Source organism: Oryzias latipes, chromosome 3, assembly GCF_053564925.1.
Source record: "Oryzias latipes strain Hd-rR chromosome 3, Olatipes_Hd-rR_3.1".
In the NCBI taxonomy this organism is placed as follows: Eukaryota; Metazoa; Chordata; class Actinopteri; order Beloniformes; family Adrianichthyidae; genus Oryzias; species Oryzias latipes.
The window spans coordinates 2760824-2782500 of NC_136239.1; the positions used below are offsets into that span (position 1 = coordinate 2760824).

General features: G+C 44.2%; 2 protein-coding genes and 1 long non-coding RNA gene across 6 annotated transcripts in view; 1 reads left to right on the forward strand and 2 right to left on the reverse strand.

Moving 5' to 3' along the window:
- The window catches only part of LOC101158088 (SH3 and multiple ankyrin repeat domains protein 2), a 314876-nt gene that overhangs the window by 267145 nt on the left and 26054 nt on the right, over positions 1-21677 (reverse strand). The window lies entirely within an intron of this gene.
- LOC144991111 (uncharacterized) overlaps positions 14894-21677 on the reverse strand; it is a 6947-nt gene continuing 163 nt past the window's right edge. The window contains exons 1-2 of the mRNA XM_078944918.1: positions 20197-21677; positions 14894-15022 (exon numbers count right to left, since the gene is read on the reverse strand). The exon at positions 20197-21677 is cut by the window's right edge and continues 163 nt beyond it. Coding sequence (XP_078801044.1) covers positions 14894-15022; positions 20197-21677 — 1610 coding nt within the window. The remainder of the gene's footprint in view (positions 15023-20196) is intronic.
- Positions 15436-20119, forward strand: LOC110013622 (uncharacterized). The gene is made up of 2 exons (XR_013655013.1): positions 15436-15559; positions 17515-20119. It is a non-coding gene; the product is annotated as an uncharacterized LOC110013622 (long non-coding RNA).

Below are 21677 nucleotides of genomic sequence, written 5' to 3' on the forward strand. Positions count from 1 at the left end.
TGTCAGTGTTTAAAATTCCACAGCTTTTCCCATGATCCCCCACTGTTTCCTGACCCTAAATGAAGGACAAAGGACAAAAACCTGTGTTTGATACCGAGGAACAAAGCAGGAAATGATCTGCTCTGCTCTTCATGAAACAGCCAACGTGGAGCTAGAATCACAGGTTGAAGTGGAGGTTTTGAACTCAAAATGTTCCTGTACCAACAACAGAACTGAATCCAAAGCTCTGGAAAGCAGCAAGTTACCACAGAGATAAGTCCCTGAAAACCTTTTTGAACCATTGACTGCATGACAGAACTGGAGGAATCTTGTGTGACATCATCCATAGAAAATGCCTCGCTTCTGGTTCCAACCGAATGAAGTCAATTTAGTCACCGTTTTACTGCGACATAACCGTCGCCATGTTGGAACCACACGTCCTCGGTAAACCGTCTACATCTCTATGACAACCAGTCCCGCCAATCAGGAGTGATAGAAGTGTTAGAAGGCCACTCCTCTTCCAATCAAACCCTTGCAAGGCCATATACTGTTATTGCGAAAGGAGAGGACATCCTGGACAGGTCACCGCTCTGTTGCAGGGCCACAATCACACACACATGCACTCTCACAGTCACACCTAGGGGCAATAGGTTCAGGTCTCCCATCCGGGACTTGACCCAGAGGGCTTCTCAATACAAGTCTATGGGATTTTGGCTTTGGTGACCAGCGGGTACTTCCGTTTTGGAATGCAAGGGGGGAGGGGTTGCTCAGTCCAGCTCTCATTTACTGTCAATGTCAAAAACCTGATTCTGATTGGCTGCTGGGTGTGGATTAAAAAGTGAAATACCACAGTGATATACCACAGTGATATACCACGCCTAAAAAAGTAGTTCCGGTCACATGGCATAAATGTTCTGTATCACTGCGCTGGCTTCTCTAAAACAAACTTTAGCTTCATCCTCTGGACAAAAACAAGCAGTAAGAGGTGAGGTTTCTCTCTGAACTGATGCTTTATCTAACCGATTCGGGACGATCAGCATATATATATATATATATCGCTTTATATCGCCGAATCTTGATTGCATCGGTGGTGCGGTGCGTTGTTAGGGCGCCGCACCATGTGACAGATAGTCCGCTTTTCTTGAAAAAAGCAATCCAAATCAGAAAAAAAACAAGAATTAAGGACTAAAAACTGGTTAACATTTATCTCTTTTGTAAGTGACCATGGTATGAGCAGGTTAATGGCCTTCGAAGTGTGCATAATCACTTTTTAAAGCAACTGTCCGACGCTTCGCTCACGTTCAGGCTTCCAAGGCGTGCGTTAAAAAGTGATAATGTCCACTTTGTCGGCCATTAACCCATTCATATACCACACCTAAAAAAGAAGTTCTGGTCACTCTGCTAGCCTAAACGCCAGTTATGGTCTTATCGTCCTGATTCCTGAAATTCCATCATCACATGTTTAAGCAAAAAATCTCTGGAACGGCTCCTGGTTGTCCAAAACGCTGCTGCAAGGCTTTTAACCAAATCATTCAAGCATTCACACGTCACCCCGTTGTTAATCCAGATGCACTGGCTCCACATCCGTTTCTGTTTGCATTTTAAAATCCTGGTTTTGTCATCCAGAGCTCTTAACCACCAAACACCGGTCTATAGGAAAGACCTCGTGCAGCCGGATACTCCCAGCAGGTCCCTGAGGTCATGTGACCAGCAGGTCCCTGAGGTCATGTGACCAGCAGGTCCCTGAGGTCATGTGACCAGCAGGTCCCTGAGGTCATGTGACCAGGGTCTGCTGGTTGTTACAGAATTAAGGACTGAAGAGTCACTCTCTTCCTCTCAGCCTCAGATCTGCAGACTCAGTGTTTTCTGTTATAAAAGCAGCTAAAAACATATTTTTAAAATTGTTTTTTCCTAATCCTGTTTTAAATTGTGTTTTATTGTGAAGCACTTTGTGATTTCTATCTTGACAGGTGCTACTGTATATAACTAAAGTTTATTATTTTTATTATTGGTTGAATCCTATAAAGTTTTCAACGATTTTTTTTCCTGTTTCTCTTTCTTTATTCTAGTATCTTCCACCATTTTCTGCCGCTTAACTCCTCCTCCAATATTTAATGTATAATAACCGTTCAACTATTCAAATGTTCAACTCTTTCAGTTTTTTCCAGCTATGACTTTTGGTCCTTCAAATCCTTGAAGTTTTGTAGATATTCCAGGATTTTTGCCTCTATTGAAATACATGGGGAATCCTTGAAAACCTTTGTTTCTTTCTGTGGTGCAGAAGCTCGCTGGTTCGAGACCCGGCGCTGGCCTATTTTTACAAAAATATTTTTTCTGTTAATGTGCTGTTTTCACTTTATTTATGGTCAACTTTGATCATTACTTGATTTATTTTTGCCAATGCAAGTGTCATTTTCATTCAGCAGTATAGCATTCAACCCTGCATTTTCTTCCAGAACCTTGTTTTAAACAGCGGGCTAAAAAGCATAGGTGGACCGACGTTATTTCACAGTTTATCACAACAACAAGACCTTTGTCCTTCCAATGGCTCCATGACGGACACGACAGCATGTCTACCACATTTTACCATCAACAGCAATGTTACTTTGAAATCGTCTGCTGAGTATATTTCTTAACATGGCGTTGAGCGCACTTTCCTCTGCTGCAGCACAGCCATTTTGGTCCAGGCTGTTACCATGACAACATGTCCCACCCGTTCTTGTAAAAAAATGTTTAATCTAATTACTAACAATACCTATGTACTAATAACTAACTTAATATCTTGATCTTTTGTCAGTGACCATGGCACAATGGTCACCATGTTGAGCATTATCCATTTTATTTTAACAAACTATTGCTTCCTACAAGCTCTGTGTACATCTGTTGCACTATCCAGAAAATTATTACAGCTGAAGATCTAATGATTGTATAAAATCAACTTTTAATGTTGGATTTCTGTGACTGGTTTCTACTGGGAGTGGTCCTCTTTCCATCAGTGGATGCAGTAGAATCTCCGCTGTTGTTTTGTTTGTGTTTGCAGAGCTGCTCAGGGTGGATTCGGGCTTTCTCTCAGTGAAAACAGCCTTCAGGATCAGGAACTTCAGCTTCTTTCTGGCTCAAAAGGAAGCTCAAATTGCCCCCAGTTCCAGGAGTTCCATTCATAAAAACATTGATAATACAGAAAGGGGTTTTTCAATTCAATTCAATTTTATTTACATAGCCTAATATTACAACATAGTTGTCTCATGGGCTTCATACCGGTAATTGTTTTTTTGAAAATGTTAAGGACCTAGTTTATGAAGTAGCGCTAAGTAAAAACTGTTTTTTCTGTCTGATGCACCTTTAATTGAATCAGTTTGGCCCTTTGTAATCTGCTGCAGAAAAAAACTGATATGTAACACTGAGAATAAGCAGCTCTTGATGTAACATTTTACTGAATGGTGGAACTTTTTCCGTCCTTTCCACAATGTTGTTCTCTTCTTTTATTAGAACTTTAAAGATCCACTCCATAGAGCATGGGGTTTTCTGTGTTTTTCACATGTTCTTGTTTTTTTCATGATGGTGTTACAAAGGAGGTTGGGGGAGTACCCAGGTGCAGAGAGGAGGAGGCAGGAGGTTCCAGGAGAACAGGAGCTTTCATTACTTAAAACTACAAACCAAAATTCCCGCTGAGCAGGCTAGAAATACTCGAAACTCGCAAAACTCAAAAGGGAAAACATCAAAACATCAACAGAGACAGGGGAACAGCATAATATAGAGCAGCACAGGAGGAAGGGAAAGGCAGGATTTAAATACGTCCAGACAAACGAAACACAGGTGGAAACAATCAGGACAGATGGGGACCAAAAGCAAAAATTCAATCAACGAAACGGGAAACCTTTCAAAATAAAACAGGAAACTGAACTCAAAATACGACAGAAACAAAAGAGAACCAGAACACAAAGCAAAGAAAACTAAAATCGTAACAGTTGGAGGACATTTATAAAAGAATTTAAGGAGAAAACTGCTTTTATGAGAATGTCTTACTTCACATCCTGATGGATCAGGAGCAGATAAAAACCCACCAATTGGGTGGATCAGTTTTCCACCCAATTGGGTAGTTTTGGTTCTAAATTTGTGGGTAAAAATGGCTTTGGGCGGGTAGTCATAATTCGCGCGGTTTTAGGGTCGGTTCAGCGGGTTTTTTCCCCTCATGAATATATAATAGTGGACTAGATCAGGCCGTGTGGCTGTTGGAGTTCTATGTACTGGAGCTCCATGAACGGACCAGGTAGAGACGCTTGATGGACTGGGCGCTGTTATCTAACCTGTTGTTGGGGGGGTGCAACGCCCCGCCCCGCCTCTTAGAAATTGTGTTCTTTACAGCTTGACACTACGGCCACGTGTGGGAGGAGCTACCAGCTAAAGTTATGGTCTGATCGCTACATGGAGCGTTGTCTGTGTGTATCAATGCATGTTAAACACAGAGAATGTGGAGAGATCAGGTTTATTATTTTGAAGAGTTCTGCATGGTAATCATGTTTCCATGTTTGAGTTCATGAGATCATCCCCACGCTCCTCAGTGTGTTCTACACAGAGAGCGCAAAATAAGGTCATCATGGCAGCAGGTTGACACGAAAGTCGGGGTGCCCTAGCGCAGGTTTAATTAACTTTAACGCGGAAACTGCAAGGCAAAAGAGACACGCCCCTCCGCGAGTTCATCCTGCCCGCTCGCACATTTTGACATAAAGGCACCACGACATTCTTAGAACATAGTTATTTTACAAAACCACAGAGAGCCGCAGCACAGGGATGAAAGAGCCGCATGCGCCGCACGCAGGTTGCGACCCCTGGTCTAGGGTGTACCCGACTTCCCCCCACAGGAGCCGGGACTGGCTCCAGAAACCATAAAAGGGATATAGCGGGTAAAGAAAATGAATGGAAGGCTGGTCTGCTGAAGAAATATTCAATACAGTACTCATTTTATTATTAGTCTGAACAATCTTTTATTTTGAAAAATCTTACATACACACACACACACACACACACTTATGTGTGTAGGGTGGGCGTGTGTGTGTCCAGCAAGTGAAATGGGCGGGCCAACGCCTCCTTGCTCCGCTCCATTCTGATGCATCCACTTGTAGACAAATAGATCCATGAACGTCTTTGTTTTCCTCAGCTGAGCTGCCCATTTTGTTGCCCCGCTAATGTTAGCTTGGGGTTGTGAGGGGCTGTAAGCTAGCAGGAGAGAGTGTTCACAAAGGGACGATGGGAAGGCTTACTTCTGCATCAACGGTTCCAAATGTATGCACATTTATGATGACTTTCTGCCGCGCTGCAGACAATATGTCTTTACAAAAATGACATGTTTCTTTCATTTTGGCTAAAACGGCACAATCACGATTAAAAGACGAGTAGGAATGCTTTGACAGTAGAAAAAAATCCTTGGACTTCATTGTTTGAGTCAGTAAGAGTATTTATTTCACCCGAAAACAAGCTTTGTGTCAGAAGAAATGCGTGTTTTCTACAAAACTTGTCAAAAACATTGTGCTACCGGTGTTGCTTAGACTTCTCTAACGACCCAACAGCAGGACACAAACCTCAGAAGGTTCAGGGTTTTGCTGCTGCTGGACTCTGCAGCTTTGAGGGACACACATGCTCATTCAGACACTGATGGCGCCTGGAGAACCTGAACTCCTGAGATTCAAAAGTGTCACACCAACAATCCTCCAGAAACATCGCCACTGTAATCTGCAGGCGGTGGATGATTTCTGTGTGTTTACATCATTTCACTTATGAGACTGGCAACACTCTGCTTCGGCAGGGGAGACACACACATACTTAGAAGCATCACAAAGACACACTTACACTCAGAACATATAGAATATTAATTATTAATAAACCCTGCATGTGCCAAAACTGGGTCAACGTGCAACAGCAGGCCCCCACAGCCAATGTAAAACCAGCTGATTTGAGTTTGGAGAGTCTCAGGAGCAGAGATCAACCTTCAGATTGAACAGGAACCTGCAGCTTCATGGCGTCTAAGGATCTTAAGCTGGAATCACATTTAAGAAATGTAATATTCTTTTGATTTTTAAAGAGAATTTGGATTTTTTTTTAAATGGAAAAAGGCATGGGGCGTAGCAGTCCTAGTGCGACCCCTTCACGTTGTATGTTGCTAATTCCCAACATACCATTAAGTCCAGACCCTCTTCCTAATTTAACATCAGCCTGAACGGAAAATAAATCGAAGAATAGTTTTTATATAATTGGAGACATTTTCAGGCATGAAGGTGTTAATACATCACTGATATGGAATTGTTAAGCTCAAGTTTGATCGTAAAAGCTGAAGATCGCAGACAAGAACACAGACATGCAGAGAAAAGAGCAAAACAGAGACTTCAGCATCTTCACGAGACGGTCTTTTGAGGAGCGCTGGTTTCCTCAGAGCGAACCCTCAACATTCTGCCTTCAAGAAGGAACTTGGAGTACAGCCATCCCTTCTCCACGTCCACATCTGACATCACTGTTCCAGGCATCTCCAACCCGGTAGAGACCCCTCATGAGATTCAGGACCCACCGGAGAACAGAACCTTCGCTGCCACAGCGACCCCACCCCAGACAAGAAGACAATGGAAGGATGGACCTACAGTAAGACTTTAACTTAGAGACTGGACTTTCACGGAGGGACCTGTGAGCTTTTCCGTTTCTGTTCAAGAGCCTACAGACATTTCAGCACGAGGAGAGCTGCAGCATTTATCTACTGATCTCACATTGATCATAAATCCAATTTACCAACCGAGCCTCGACAGGCTCCACTAAAGTCTTGATTGTTATTATGCACTAGTTCATGCGTGCAGGAACCACTCATTTGAAGCAGAGGGCACTTTCCTCCCTTCTTCTACCTTCGCTTTAGGTGTTTTCAGAAACGTGAAGAACCGGGCAGAACCTTTAAATAATTAACTAGAACAGCGGCAGGCGATGACCGCGTCTGTTCTACGGAGAATACCAGAGTGTTTGGAATCTTTCATCTCTCCATTAGTGTGGGCAGCGGACAAAGCAAAAGGCCGTCAGCTCGGCTTGTTAACAGAAACATCTCTGGTCCTGGAGGCTCTGGAGGAACACTTTGTGAAAAACAGACCGGCTACTTCCGGTGCCTTGTGCTGGAGAATCCTCCTGGGGATTATCAAAGAACATTTGCTGAATATACTTTTTATGGCAACTATTGACTGCGTTTTGAGGGAAGAGCAGTAAATGAGCTGCATTGATGTGTAAGAAAAGCTGCAGTTTCACTGCTGGTAAAACGTTTTATTTTATTGCAGTCTTAGTTATTTTAATCCAGGCTCTAAACTAAGAAGACAAGCCCCTGCATCCCACTGCACATAGAGAGAAACTTTTCACTGCGACCATTCTTGTCAATTACAGCTGCTCTGTCTAAAGGGGATCCTGCTGGTCTGCTTTGATAAAAGGATGCCTCGTTCGGTTGTTATAGCCGTGGATTTCCTCGTGAGGCTGACTTGCAGGACTCACAGCAGGCCCAAAGTGAATAATGAAGGGTTTTTGGTGAAGCTCTGCAGGAACCACAGCTGCCTTCTGTGTTATCGCCTGCAGACTTTAATGAGAATCCTATTGATAGGTTTGGATGTGAAGTTTGGTTCAGCATCCGTTTTCTTCAAAGCCTTTCACGTCTGCCTTAGAAATCCCTTTTAGTCTCAATTCAAAGAGCAGATGAAGAGGACTAAGTGACCCGATCCACCACACCCTCTTCTTAAATGGTTATTGCATTGTGATACTTAAACATTTCTGAGCCAAAAACATGTTGACTGTGACTTTTCTGATCCAAACTATCTGAACAAGTAAGTAACGAAGCTTTTGTTACTTCTCTGAACTGTTAGTGTGAAGATCTGGACTTTTTTTTTTCTTCTGGAGCATCAGCACGAGTGAAGGAAAGGTCCTTGAGCTGTAAAAATGATAAGAGGCCCTCTGAAGGCTTCAACATCCCGTTGAAGTGGCAACTACTTAATTTTATTGCTGGTGAGGCGAAACGCTGGGGCCTTCTCCGTTTCAGAGACCCCCACCTTCCCCGATCCACGCGCTTCGGCATCAACGTTGTAAATGAATCCCTCACGCCATTGATGGAGATGCCCTTCTCAACCAGCGTGTTCACCTGCTCCACCCTCTCCACAAACAAAACAACGGCTCCATTCATACGAGCAGCAGATTTAATTGAAGCGTGCCCGATAGCTTCCCCCACGGCCAGAGGCACAGCGTGGAGGATGAGCCGGCACCTGTTTTAACGCCGTGTTTCCTGGTAAGTGAAGTGAGAGCTATGGCGTCCAGAATGCCACCAGCTCCACACCCACCACCGGATAAAACCCACAAAACCAAAATAAATGAGCTAACACTACACCTCAACCATCAACAACCAACACCAAAGTGAAAAAATAAAGAAAAGTAAAGATAGAACACAGAAAAGGCAAAGAAATCAAACACTCCTCAGCTCCTTCAATCACACTCCTCCCACACAGAAGAAGAAGAGATTTGAGATTTACAATACTTGAATAAATCACAACAAAATAAAGACACACGGTAAATTAAAAGGAAATAAAACCTAAAGGGTACAGCAAAAACTGTATGTAATCCATCAGAATTGGAACACAATGCTATTATCCTCCCTGATAGTACACAGAACTCCCTTCAGAGCCCACATACTTTTAAACTTCTGAAGGTCATGGATAAACTTAAAATAAGCAAATTCAACATTCACACAAATTTTCAGAAGATAAAAAACATAAAGGGAACATCCACACCACCAACAGAGAGTAATTGATTTTTCCTCATTAGCTAAATTGCACGTTTAGCTGTTGCAAAAATAAAATTAAGAAAGGTGTATTCATGTTTCCTTCGGACCGTATAATTGGGACCAAATAACGAACAATGGGAAGGAAAACACTTAACCCTTAGCCTGTTACACTCAATTACCAAATGTGCCAGAGTTTCAGATGTCCCACAAAAATCACACTTGTCTGAATGAGTTGGAACAAAGTGTGCTTTGTATCTGTTTGTAGCTATGGCACCGTGTACAATCCTCCACTGGAGATCCGCTGCATGTTTTTCAACAGACCACTTGTACAGAGACCACCAGCGTCCTTCTGGAGTGTAGCCTGTTCCAAAAACCTTAGCCCACTTGGAGGCATCCATGTCTTTCAACGACTGCATATGTCGAACTGTCATGCACGTGGTGTAGAGTGTCGTCTTTGCCATGGTCTCAAACTCCCCGTCTCCTGCATTACCGAAGGCAAGCAGTTTATCCTCATCCTCTGTCCAATCCTCAACATACGGGGAGACAGTCAAGGACTGAAGAGAATATTGCGAGGAACCAGTCCAGCCGTCATTGGGAAGTCGAAGAAAGTGTTTCCACTGGGCAAGAACAGACTTCATGACGTCATCCACCACTTTAGCCAGAAACCTGGGACGTAGACTAACCCGTTGTCTCATGGCTTCCAGGGGTGAAAGCAAGTGACCCGGCTTCACACAACCAACATTTCATAATGCTGATCTAACTGAATACGAGTTCAGGAGATCAGAGTCAACCAAAGTGTTAAAAAACAAGGTTTCTTCGAGTATCCACAGTCCAGGAGTGGCAGCTTAAGCCTGAGTAAACTTTAGAGCTCTCCAGGCTTCGAGGACTGAACCATAGAAAGGGGGGAGACCACTCAAATCCTGATGTCCTCTGGTCAAAAGAAAGAACTGCTTGTCATAGCCAAGACCTCCGGCTCTTCTCAGGAGCAGTGTCGAGCCATCGCATGCCGCTGTGATACAGCAGCCGCTGGGCAGTTCGCAGTCTGAAGGCCATCAGCCTGGATGTGACGTCAACTAAACCCTGCCCCCCCTCAGAGAGCGGAAGAAACAGGGAAGCTTCTCATGTCCAGTGCTTACCGTTCCAGAAAAGAAATCGGTAAGTACACGCTGCACCTTGGTCAGTAAATCCTTAGGAGGGGAGAGAACCAGCACTTTGTGCCCGAGTATCGAGGCCACTAGGCTGTTTGCAATCAGGACGCATCCTCTGTACGGCAGCTGGGGTAGCAAAGATTTCCATTTAGACAACCTAGCACAAACTCCAACATCCCATCCCAATTTTTCATCGGAAACTCACTTGTACCCAAATAAACCCCAAGAACTTTTAAACCCCTTCTGGTCCAAACTATACCTGCAGGCAATGTTTTCAAGCAGTGTTTTTCCCACATTCCCCAAACATGCAGGCCGTGCATTTCGACCAATTAACCATGGCAGAAGACGCCCTGGCATAGATCTGAAAACACTCACTAAGGGCGGTGACATCATCTTGATTGGTCAAAAACACAGTGACATCGTCGGCATAGGCGTTCACTACCAAACAAGAAGAAGCCATCGCACCCAACCCTGGCAAAGAAACCCCGCTCATCTTAAATCGCAATCTACACAAGAGAGGTTCAATGACCAAAACATACAGCAGCCCAGAAATAGGACAGCCTTGCCGTATACCACGGGACATTGGAAAAGGTCTACTAAGACCGCCACCAACCTTCACCAAACACTCAGCACCAGTAAAGGGCAATTTCACCCAAGAGAGAAAAATCCCACCAGACCCAAAAGCACCCAAACTAGAAAACAAATAGGTGTGGTCTACTCTGTCAAAAGCTTTTTCTTGGTTCAAAGAAATTATTCCACAATGAAAATTAACATCGGTGCAAAAGTCAAAAGCATTGAAAGAGGTTGTCCATAATGTGTCTGTCAGGGACGCAATACGTCTGGTCTGCATGCACTAGTGAGTCCATGAAACCTTTCAGTCTGTTGGAGAGAAGCTTGGAAACCAGTTTATAGTCTGTACATAGAGCCACAGGTCTCCAGTTCTTTAACTGAGCAGAAGAAGATAAAGACTTGTCATTGTGCATAATACACCAACATTGTAGCAGCCTTGGAGTGGTGATACTATAAATTAAAATCAAAATATGTACAAGTAACCAATAAAAATACAAGTATAAAAAAACCAGAATGCAATAAAGTGCAGCATAAATAAATGTTGTGTTTGGCTGAGGGTGAAAATCAGTTATTGCTCACAGAAGTTGTCGATTTGGAGGCGAGTGGGAAGTTCTGCTGCATAATGTAGCATGCAGTGCGTGTAAACAGTAGCATCGTGTGTGTAAAACAGTCAGAGTGGGGTGTAGTTAGTGGAAGTATGTGTGTTCAGTAGGGTTATTGCCTCTGGAAAGAGGCTGTTCCTGAGCTGTTCTATTTGTCCTGGTTCTGATGGACCCGTACCTCCTGCCAGAGGGAAAAGCAGGATGGGTGGAGACAGTTATGACTCCACCCATCACACTCATAAAGACGGAGTTACTGACTTTTCTGCTCCTGAAGTCAGGTGGAACAAATGTTCTGACAGAGAACCTAAACAATCCTGAAACTTAAGTAATTCTCAATTTGAAGTCATAAAATGTGTGCTGAGTGCTGCAGCATCTCATTTAGGCATATTTTTCCCTCCACTCTGCTCTTAGTTCCAAGTACTTTAACTTTGTATCATGCAACTCTAAATCAAAGGTATTTTTGTTTTCTTTCATCAACATTTGATCTAAAAAGGAGAATTTAGCAGATCGTATGCTTCAGTTGGACCTTTGTCTCCTAAAGGAATCACTCTGTTGATGGTTGAGCAGACTGTCCTCCTCACATGGACAGCTCTTCTCTTGTAACGGTTCAAACTGTGGAGACAGACAGGTTATCTGTCTCACTCACTGCAGCCACCATTGAAGAAGAAAGCATCACTGATAATTATAACAAATCTTTTTTTTCTCTGGCAAAAAGTTCAGAACTCTTTCCCAGAGCCGTCTTTCTGCCTCTGCTGTTGAGAACAGTGGGGAAACAAGCCAAGTGGAAAAGTGTCCAATCAGTGCCACGCAGAGCGGCAGGGGGGACAATCAATGCAGCCGCATGAGATAAACGGCACAGAAGCTCTGCAAACACACATCCAGGCAGTCACATGGCTGCTGAGTGTCTGGATAATGTGGGATAATACCCATGAAATCCAGCTGGAACAAAAACAATTCTCTTTTTTTACTCCACCAAACACAGAAGGACCCAGACAGCAGCTCTGAAGCCCTGAAGGAACCTCCGTCCCAAAGTTTAATCTCTCAAAAGTAAAACCTGTTTGTCATTTTCTGCTCATTATTTTACACCCCGATACTCTGGAAAATCTTTAGACCCTCAAAGGTTACATTGAACAGATTTCAGGGCAGATTCCACTCAGAATTTGTATTTTTTTTCCCATTCAGTGTTGCTCCAAAAGCTCCTGACGAATGAAAACAAGGAGCTGGGATCTTCACAATCAGGAGATCCGAGGAGGAGCAGCATGCGGGCAGCTCCTGTGGGGGAGCGACCTGCACACATGGCGCCAGCCCAGCCCAGCCCAGCCCATGCCGGTCATGCTTCTCACCTACAGAAAATCTACATAACATGAGCTTTAAATGAACAAAAACCACAAACAAGAATTTTCTAGTTCAGAACTAAAGGTATACACAGAATCAAATGGAAATGGTAATACCTACATCAGTTGTCATGGCGGTCGCATCACTAAGCTAACACAATTGGAAACTTGCTTTTTGCTTTGACACAGTAAAGTGTCAAAACACTTTTTTCTCATCAGGTCAAAGGTCAGCCACTCAAAAAGAAAACACAGATGGCACGTTCCTGTTGTTGGCACACTGCGGCGCCATTGAAATGACAACTACGGACACACACGTCCAGTTCAACAAAATGTTGATGGAGAAATAATAGACATTTTATATCAGGTTGTAATCTCACATATCAACATGTTTTTGTTATTTTTTAGTAACCTTTATTTAACCAGGAAAGTCCCATTGAGATTAAAAACCTCTATTCTAAGGGAGTCCTGGCCAAGAGGCAGCACATTTCAGTACAGAGAATACATAGAAACAAGCATCATTAAAACCACACAAATCATGAGAAGCAGTTGCACGTTTTTGTTTCAGTCTCTGATGCTTTGAGCTTGTTCTTAAAAGCATTTAAAGATACTTGTTTAGTTGGTTTCCAGTCTTTCTGCAGAGTGGACAAAGGCTTTTTTCCAGCAGCAGATGGAACAGAAAGCAACAGCTGGACTTTAGATCTTAAGGAGTGACATTCCACACTTCTTGTGATTAAAGAACAAATGTAGGAAAGCAGTAATCCAAGCAAGGCCTTGTACATTAAAGTCCCTGCCTCCTAGTGGCCAGAGACGGCCATTGTACTCTCACATGCAGGTCACAATGATGTGTCATGGATCTACAGTTGGTAATGAACCTCAGGGAAGCATGATGCATGGTGTCAACCGTTTGGAGACATGAAGACGAGGCATTCATGTGCAGAATATCACCATAATCATGCACAGATTAGAAAGTTGCAGCAACAAGACGCTTTTTTTACTTCAAAAGAAGAGGTGGGACAGGTAGGAGACAAGTATTGAGAGGAACATCTTATCAATTAAACTGTTGTCCTATTCACTTTAAAATCAGATTTTTTATAATACATCTGCATATTTGAGTAAAAAACTATGAATATTTCAACATAATGTTCTATTATATTCTTTCTCTTTCGGCTTTTCCCATCAGGGGTCGCCACAGCGAATCATCCTTTTCCACCTCACTCTGTCATGAACATCTTCTACCCTAACATTAGCCAACTTCATGTCCTCTGTTAAGACATCCATATATCTCCTCTTTGGCCGTCCTCTTGCCCTCCTGCCAGGCAGCTCCATCTCCAACATCCTTCTACCAATATATCCACTATCCCTCCTCTGAACATGTCCAAACCATCTCAGTCTGGCTTCTCTGACTTTGTCGCTAACACAGGCAACATGAGCCGTCCCTCTGATGTACTCGTTCCTTATCCTGTCTAACCTGGTCACTCCTAAGGAGAACCTCAACATCTTCATCTCCGCTACCTCCATCTCAGCCTCTTGTCTCTGTCTCACTGCTACCGTCTCTAACCCATAGAGCAGAGCTGGTCTCACCACTGTCTTGTACACCTTTCCTTTGAGTCTTGCTGACACTCTTCTGTCACACAACACTCCTGACACTTTCCTCCACCCGCTCCAACCTGCCTGCACTCGCCTCTTCACCTCTTTTCCACACTCCCCATCACACTGAACTGTTGACCCCAAGTACTTAAACTCCTGCACCTTCTTCACCTCAGCCCCCTGTAACCTAACGCTTCTACCTTGATCCCTCTCGTTCAGACACATGTATTCTGTCTTACTACGACTGACCTTCATGCCTCTTCTTTCCAGAGCAAACCTCCACCTCTCTAGCTGTTCCTCCACCTGCTCTCTACTCTCACTGCAAATTACAATGTCATCCGCAAACATCATTGTCCAGGGAGATTCCTGTCTTACCTCGTCTGTCAGCCTGTCCATCAGCATAGCAAACAAAAAAGGACTCAAAGCTGATCCTTGGTGTAGTCCCACCTCCACCTTGAACTCCTCTGTCTGACCTACAGCACATCTCACCACCGTCATACTTCTCTCATACATGTCCTGAACTACTCTGACATACTTTTCTGCCACTCCAGACGACCTCATACAGTACCACAGCTCCTCCCTCGGCACCCTGTCATACGCCTTCTCTAAATCTACGAACACACAATGCAGCTCCTTCTGACCTTCTCTGTACTTTTCCATCAACATTCTCAAAGCAAAAATGGCATCAGTGGTGCTCTTACGGGGCATGAAACCATACTGCTGCTCACAAATCTCCACCTTCTTCCTAAGCCTGGCTGCCACTACTCTTTCCCACAGCTTCATTGTGTGGCTCATCAACTTTATTCCTCTATAGTTGCTGCAGTTCTGCGTGTCACCCTTGTTCTTAAAGATCGGGACCAGAACGCTTCTCCTCCATTCCTCAGGCATCTTCTAACTCTCTAAAATCCTATTGAACAACCTTGTTAGAAATTCCACTGCTGTCTCTCCTAAGCACTTCCATACCTCCACAGGTACGTCATCAGGACCAACGGCCTTTCCGCTCTTCATCCTTTTCAGAGCCTTCTGAGATGGACAATGCACTGTAGGCAGGGGGGGGAGCCTTCTGCCCTGCATTAAAGATAATGTTCTGTGGCTGACCATCCAAAAAGGAATACTTATGTAAACTCTTATGTACTCTTATATAAGGTTTTATGTTGCTAATAATCAAAAAAGGAGAATGTCTTGATATGTTTTATGATGTTTCTATGACTGACCCCCAAAAGGAATGTTTAATATAAAGTTTTATCCTGTTAAGGGAGGACTCTGTAGAGCATATCCTGACAAGGTTTAGAATTGTATCCTGTTACTGACCCGTAAAAGGAGTGCTCTGTAGAAGATATTCTGACATGTTTATGATGGTATAGGATGAGTCTACGTGCAGGGTGAGCCTGCGGGAAGGGACCGGCCCTCCTTTTCCTCACGCTCATCAAAGAATATAAAAGATAAGGAAGCCCAACTTTATTCAGAGTCTGCTGTGGGTTACGTACGAACGCCCAGCTGGAGTTTTGTTTCAAGCCACTCTATCGGGACTGTTGGCTCTCCAGTCCGTGTGTCACGGTAGGGGCAGATGAAATGTTTTCTGTTGAAACTGCATGGCTTAAACTCCTGTGTTATGTTGTGTGACTGTTTTGAAGCGGGGAATAAAAAGACACATTTTATTCTAGCTTGCAGTCTTTGAGTCATTTGTTTCTGCTCAGTGCCTACCTCCCTCGAACCTGCAAAAATTATTTCATAAAACATTTTGGCGTCACGAACAGGATCAACAAGTTTGTGGGAGGATACACTGAATAGAAACAATGTTTAAGAGGAAAACCCAGAAAAAATCTGAGGAAAAAGAGGAAGATATTTGTCCAGGATGGACCGGTCCGTGGAAAGAGGTCGCTATGTGCCTGCGGGACGGGGGAGGGCGATCAGAGGACTGGTCCAGTGAGTGTGATGACGGGTCTCCAGCCGCCGTGCTGGCTGCATTACGTCGCATTGCTGTTCAGCCGAAAGCTCCGTTGGGAGGGGCTCAGAGGCGCATGTGGATGTGTGTCTGTGCATGGAAAGATCAGTATCAGAGGAGAATGCAGCAGGAGACGCAGATGCTGCAGCAAGCAAATGATCTCTCTGCGCAGACAGCAGAGAATTCATTGCCGAAACAAAAAATCATGAAGTTAGAAATAGAGGCTCAAACTCATGCCAGGCTGGCTGAGCGAGCCATTGCTCATGTGTCAAAAGTAAACAGGAGGAAAAATAATAAACCTCCACGCAAGCTCGAGGGGCCTCAAATCAGAGCCTTTATGGCTAAACTCGGAAACGGGGATGATTGGGACCCTGAGAGCTGGGATGGCAACATCTGGGACGACTCCCATGAAGGAGGAGGATTTTTTGAGTGGGGTGACGGAGGGCCCTCGCTTAGGGCTAATCCGGTAATAAGGAGACGCCGTGTAGAGCAACAGGTGCCTCCTTTAATGAGACCATTAACGGACGTTAATGGACATCCTGTTATGGATGAGCACGGACATCAAATGTATGAAGCAGTGCCACAGGATCAACCACAGCCTGTTTTAACCAGAACTTTGGAGGATTACACCTCAGAGGAAGTAGCTCATCTGGTTAATAGGTTGAGGAGAAAAGGGGATGAACCTCTTGACCTGTGGATAGTCAGACTGTCAGAGGAGGGCGGTGGCCCCTCCCGTCGAGATATCTGGTCAGCTTTAGTGAAGGGGGGAGTTCCTCTCTCAGAGATTGATGGGAAACCAACTACAGAGCTGCGAGAAATGTGCAGAAAAAGGGGGCTAACAGTCTCCTGTGCAGAATGGGCTGACTTTAAGGAATTTTTACAGTCTCTTATACACTCTCAAACACTGAGTGATGATAGAAGCTCAGTACAGAGTGATGTCAGAACTAACGAACGAAAGCAACAAGAGTCAACCTCTGAATCTTCAAGCAGTGAGGATGAAGATGAATCTTATCAAATAGCAAAAGCATCCAGAGAAAGAAACAGAAAAAGAAAGAGGAAAAAGGGTAAAAATAAAGACAAAAAGAAAAGCCGTCTTTACCCAAATCTGTTGGATCTCCCTAATTTTGATTAGGGATTAGGCCAAGCCCCAGTAATTTGATCTGTAAAATGGTCTGCTGATGACATTAGACCCCATGTCATGGTAGACATTTATTGGAAGAAATCAATTCAATCAGTGGTGGCTCTGATTGACACTGGGGCAGCAGCCACCTTGCTTCATGGAAACCCTCATAAGTTTAAAGGTTCAACTGTAACATTGACTGGGTTAGGGGGGTGCGTAGTGATGGGTAAAACAGTAACGCTGCCCTTAAAAAAAATTGAAAATATGTCAATAAAGCAATACTCCGTTATAATAACACCCATTAAAGAATGGATAATTGGAATGGATGTTTTACCAGGAATGACTAACTGTGATGTATCCTGGGGAAGATAAGTGGGATAATGTTCCTGCCAATAAATGTTATTTGAGGGAAGATTAATTTGTGTGTTAAGTAACCATATTTTACAGGATGTTCCCGTGGAGACTGCTGATCGGACGGTCACCACCTAAGAACCATGGTTCTCTCCCTACGCCAGTCCTTCCGCCACGGAGGTTGCAGTACTGGCTCATGGGGCATGGGGGTCTACGCACTCGGTGCTATCCTGGCCCTCGTCAGCCTCTGCTGCGGCAGCAGCGGAACACCAGCTACACGACTTGCAGTAATTAAGCAACCCTTCCAGATTGCATGGTTCCGGTAATAAATACCTGCCAAAAGCTGGCTCAACAAAGAAATCATGTGGATGTCACTTGGACTGTGCTCCATGCCACCCATACCTGCCTGCCATGGAGTTCATCGAAAGCGGGCATGGTATGACACCCTGCTGGGTGGAGCTGGAACAATCCTTGGTCTGTCTGACACTGCGAATACGGAGGTAACTCGCTCTATGCTGTCAAGCGCTGGTCAAGATGCTTCACAGGCCTTGCATTCTGTGGGTGCATGGATGCCAACCACTGTCTTGACCCAACAGCAGGCGGCGAAAGTTTTCTTCGCTCAGTTTGGATGGACTGTGACTGCGGTTAACGAGGCAGCCACGGTGTTGAAAAATGTGACAAAAGCATTGGATATGACGATCTGTAACGTGCAAGGATTACATGCACGTCTACAACAGGACAGATTCAAGAGGATTGTAACAACTAACAATCCTCACGAGTGGAGGAATTTGTGGAATATCTCTGATGGACTATGGTTGCACATACATCCTGAGAAGACCATATGTAATGCTACCGCTTGCACTGTCAGATGGGTGCAAATGAATGTTACTGAACATACGCCAGTATGTAAGTATCATGTTTTGCCTGTCGTAACCCTCACAGGTTATTGGTATGTGATCCTGAAAGGTGACTGGTTTAATTCGCAGACTAATCTTACCTATGACCTTAGTACATGTGATCAGACGGATCAAGGGATGGCCTGTTTAGTGACAAGTAGATATCGAGAACCATGTTTAACCGAAGACACGGCACTATGCGAATGGTATGTAGAAAAACCTTCTGACTTGCTATGGCAGATAGCTCCCCACACTATCTGTATAGCCACGATTAACCCCCATCCGATGTTGCTGTGGACACCTTTTTCTGGATGTTTGAAGAACGTGAATATCTGGAAATGGAAAAATGTGACCTATCAATTGACCAATTTTACTTCAGAATCTCACCTTACCATGTTGCAGTGGAATGTTCTTCACATGCCATGGAAGGTATCCCTGGAGCGATTCATATGCGCACTGAACCGTTCCACGGAGGTCCAAAAGATAATCAATTCTTATAGGTCCAACGTTTCCAGACTCATGATATCCACGGTCATAACAAAGAATAAGGTGGTACATGCCGCTAGAATGGTGGAACAACACTCTGCGCACCACTGGTGGGATATCTTTTCTGGGATGTCTGTAACAGCTCGGACAACCGTTGTGCCTCCCTTGATCATATTAATAGTTATTATCGCTGTTTTGACGCTTTGCAATATCCTAACCTGTGTGTACATTCGTCACGTGCGACGCGAGGTTTCTAAATTGATCTATAATTTGGCTTTCAAATGAAAATTATTCTATCTACCAGAGATGATTCATTTGGAACAGAAAAATATTCTGTCCGCCTTGATCCTTCATGTCAACAGGAAATTTTTGTAGATGATTACTGGATTTCATGTAATTATCGCCGTACCATCAGGCATTTTCCGTCTCGGGTAGATTTACTTGATTTTGTTGTGCATCATATCCAGAATGAATGCTTATATTATTTAGGAGCACGAGAATATCGTTTTATTACTTGGGATTCACATGCCGGGGATGGGAATCATTTCCTTAATTGATGGTCAGCCCCAGACCAAGGGGTGGAATGAGATGGACAATGCACTGTAGGCAGGGGGGGGAGCCTTCTGCCCTGCATTAAAGATAATGTTCTGTGGCTGACCATCCAAAAAGGAATACTTATGTAAACTCTTATGTACTCTTATATAAGGTTTTATGTTGCTAATAATCAAAAAAGGAGAATGTCTTGATATGTTTTATGATGTTTCTATGACTGACCCCCAAAAGGAATGTTTAATATAAAGTTTTATCCTGTTAAGGGAGGACTCTGTAGAGCATATCCTGACAATGTTATCTTATCCCGTTATGATTGACCCCCAAAAGGAATGTTTAATATAAAGTTTTATCCTGTTAAGGGAGGACTCTGTAGAGCATATCCTGACAAGGTTTAGAATTGTATCCTGTTACTGACCCGTAAAAGGAGTGCTCTGTAGAAGATATTCTGACATGTTTATGATGGTATAGGATGAGTCTACGTGCAGGGTGAGCCTGCGGGAAGGGACCGGCCCTCCTTTTCCTCACGCTCATCAAAGAATATAAAAGATAAGGAAGCCCAACTTTATTCAGAGTCTGCTGTGGGTTACGTACGAACGCCCAGCTGGAGTTTTGTTTCAAGCCACTCTATCGGGACTGTTGGCTCTCCAGTCCGTGTGTCACGGTAGGGGCAGATGAAATGTTTTCTGTTGAAACTGCATGGCTTAAACTCCTGTGTTATGTTGTGTGACTGTTTTGAAGCGGGGAATAAAAAGACACATTTTATTCTAGCTTGCAGTCTTTGAGTCATTTGTTTCTGCTCAGTGCCTACCTCCCTCGAACCTGCAAAAATTATTTCATAAAACACCTTCCTAACCTCATCCTTTCCAATCTCTGCTACTTCCTGCTCCACAACAACCACATCTTCCTCCCTTCTTTCCCTGTCATTTTCCTCGTTCATCAGCTCCTCAAAATACTCCTTCCATCTTTTCTGTACACTCTCCTGGGTTGTTAGCACCTTTCCATCTCTGTCCTTAATCACCCTTATCTGTTGCACGTCCTTCCCATCTCTGTCTCTCTGTCTGGCTAGTCTGTACAAGTCCTTCTCTCCTTCCTTTGTGTCTAACCTGTCATATAGCTCATCGTAGGCTTTCTGTTTGGCCTTTGCCACCTCTCTCTTCACTCTACGCTGCGCTTCCTTGTACTCCTGTCTACCTTCCTCAGTCTTTTCTACATCCCACTTCCTTTTAGCCAACCTCTTCCTCTGGACGCAGTCCTGTACTTCCTCATCCCACCACCAAGTCTCTTTACCGTCTTTCCTCTTTCCAGATGACACACCTAGCACCTTCCTACCTGTTTCCCTGATAATCTCTGCTGTAGTTTCCCAGTCCTCTGGAAGCTCATCCTGACCACCCAGGACCTGCCTCAACTTCTGCCTAAATTCCTCACAAGTTTCTTCATTCTGCAGCTTCCACCACTTGGTCTTCTTTTCTGTTTTCCCTCTCTTCTTCTTCCTGGCCTCCAGAGTCATCTTACACACCACCATGCGGTGCTGTCTGGCTACACTCTCTCCTACCACCACTTTGCAGTCAATAACCTCTCTCAAATGACCTCGTCTACATAGGATGTAGTCCACCTGAGTACTCCTACCTCCACTTCTGTATGTCACTCTATGTTCCTCTCTCTTCTGGAAGTAAGTGTTGACTACAGCCATTTCCATCCTCTTCGCAAAGTCCACCACCATCTGTCCCTCCAGATTCCTTTCCTTCACACCAAACCTGCCCATCACCTCCTCATCACCTCTGTTGCCCTCACCAACATGCCCATTAAAGTCTGCTCCAATAACAACTCTCTCTCCTCTGGGAAAACTCTCTATGACCTCATCCAACTCACTCCAGAATCTCTCCTTCACTTCTAACTCACAGCCAACCTGTGGCGCATACCCACTGACTACATTCACCATCACCCCTTCAATTTCTAACTTTAGGCTCATCATCCTGTCTGAGACTCTTTTCACCTCTAGAACACTGTTCACAAACTCCCCCTTCAGAATCACTCCTACCCCGTTTCTCTTCCTATCAACACCATGATAGAACAGTTTGTATCCTCCTCCAATACTACGTGCCTTGCTGCCCTTCCACCTTGTCTCCTGCACACACAGTACATCTACCTTCCTTCTCTCCATCATGTCTGCCAGCTCTCTGCCTTTCCCTGTCATTGTGCCAACGTTAAGAGTCCCTTTTCTCAAACCTATGTTCCTGCCTTTTCCCTTCTCTCTCTGGCCACGGACCCTTCTGCCTCCCCTCTTTCTTCCACCAACAGTAGTCAAATTTCCACCGACACCCTGTA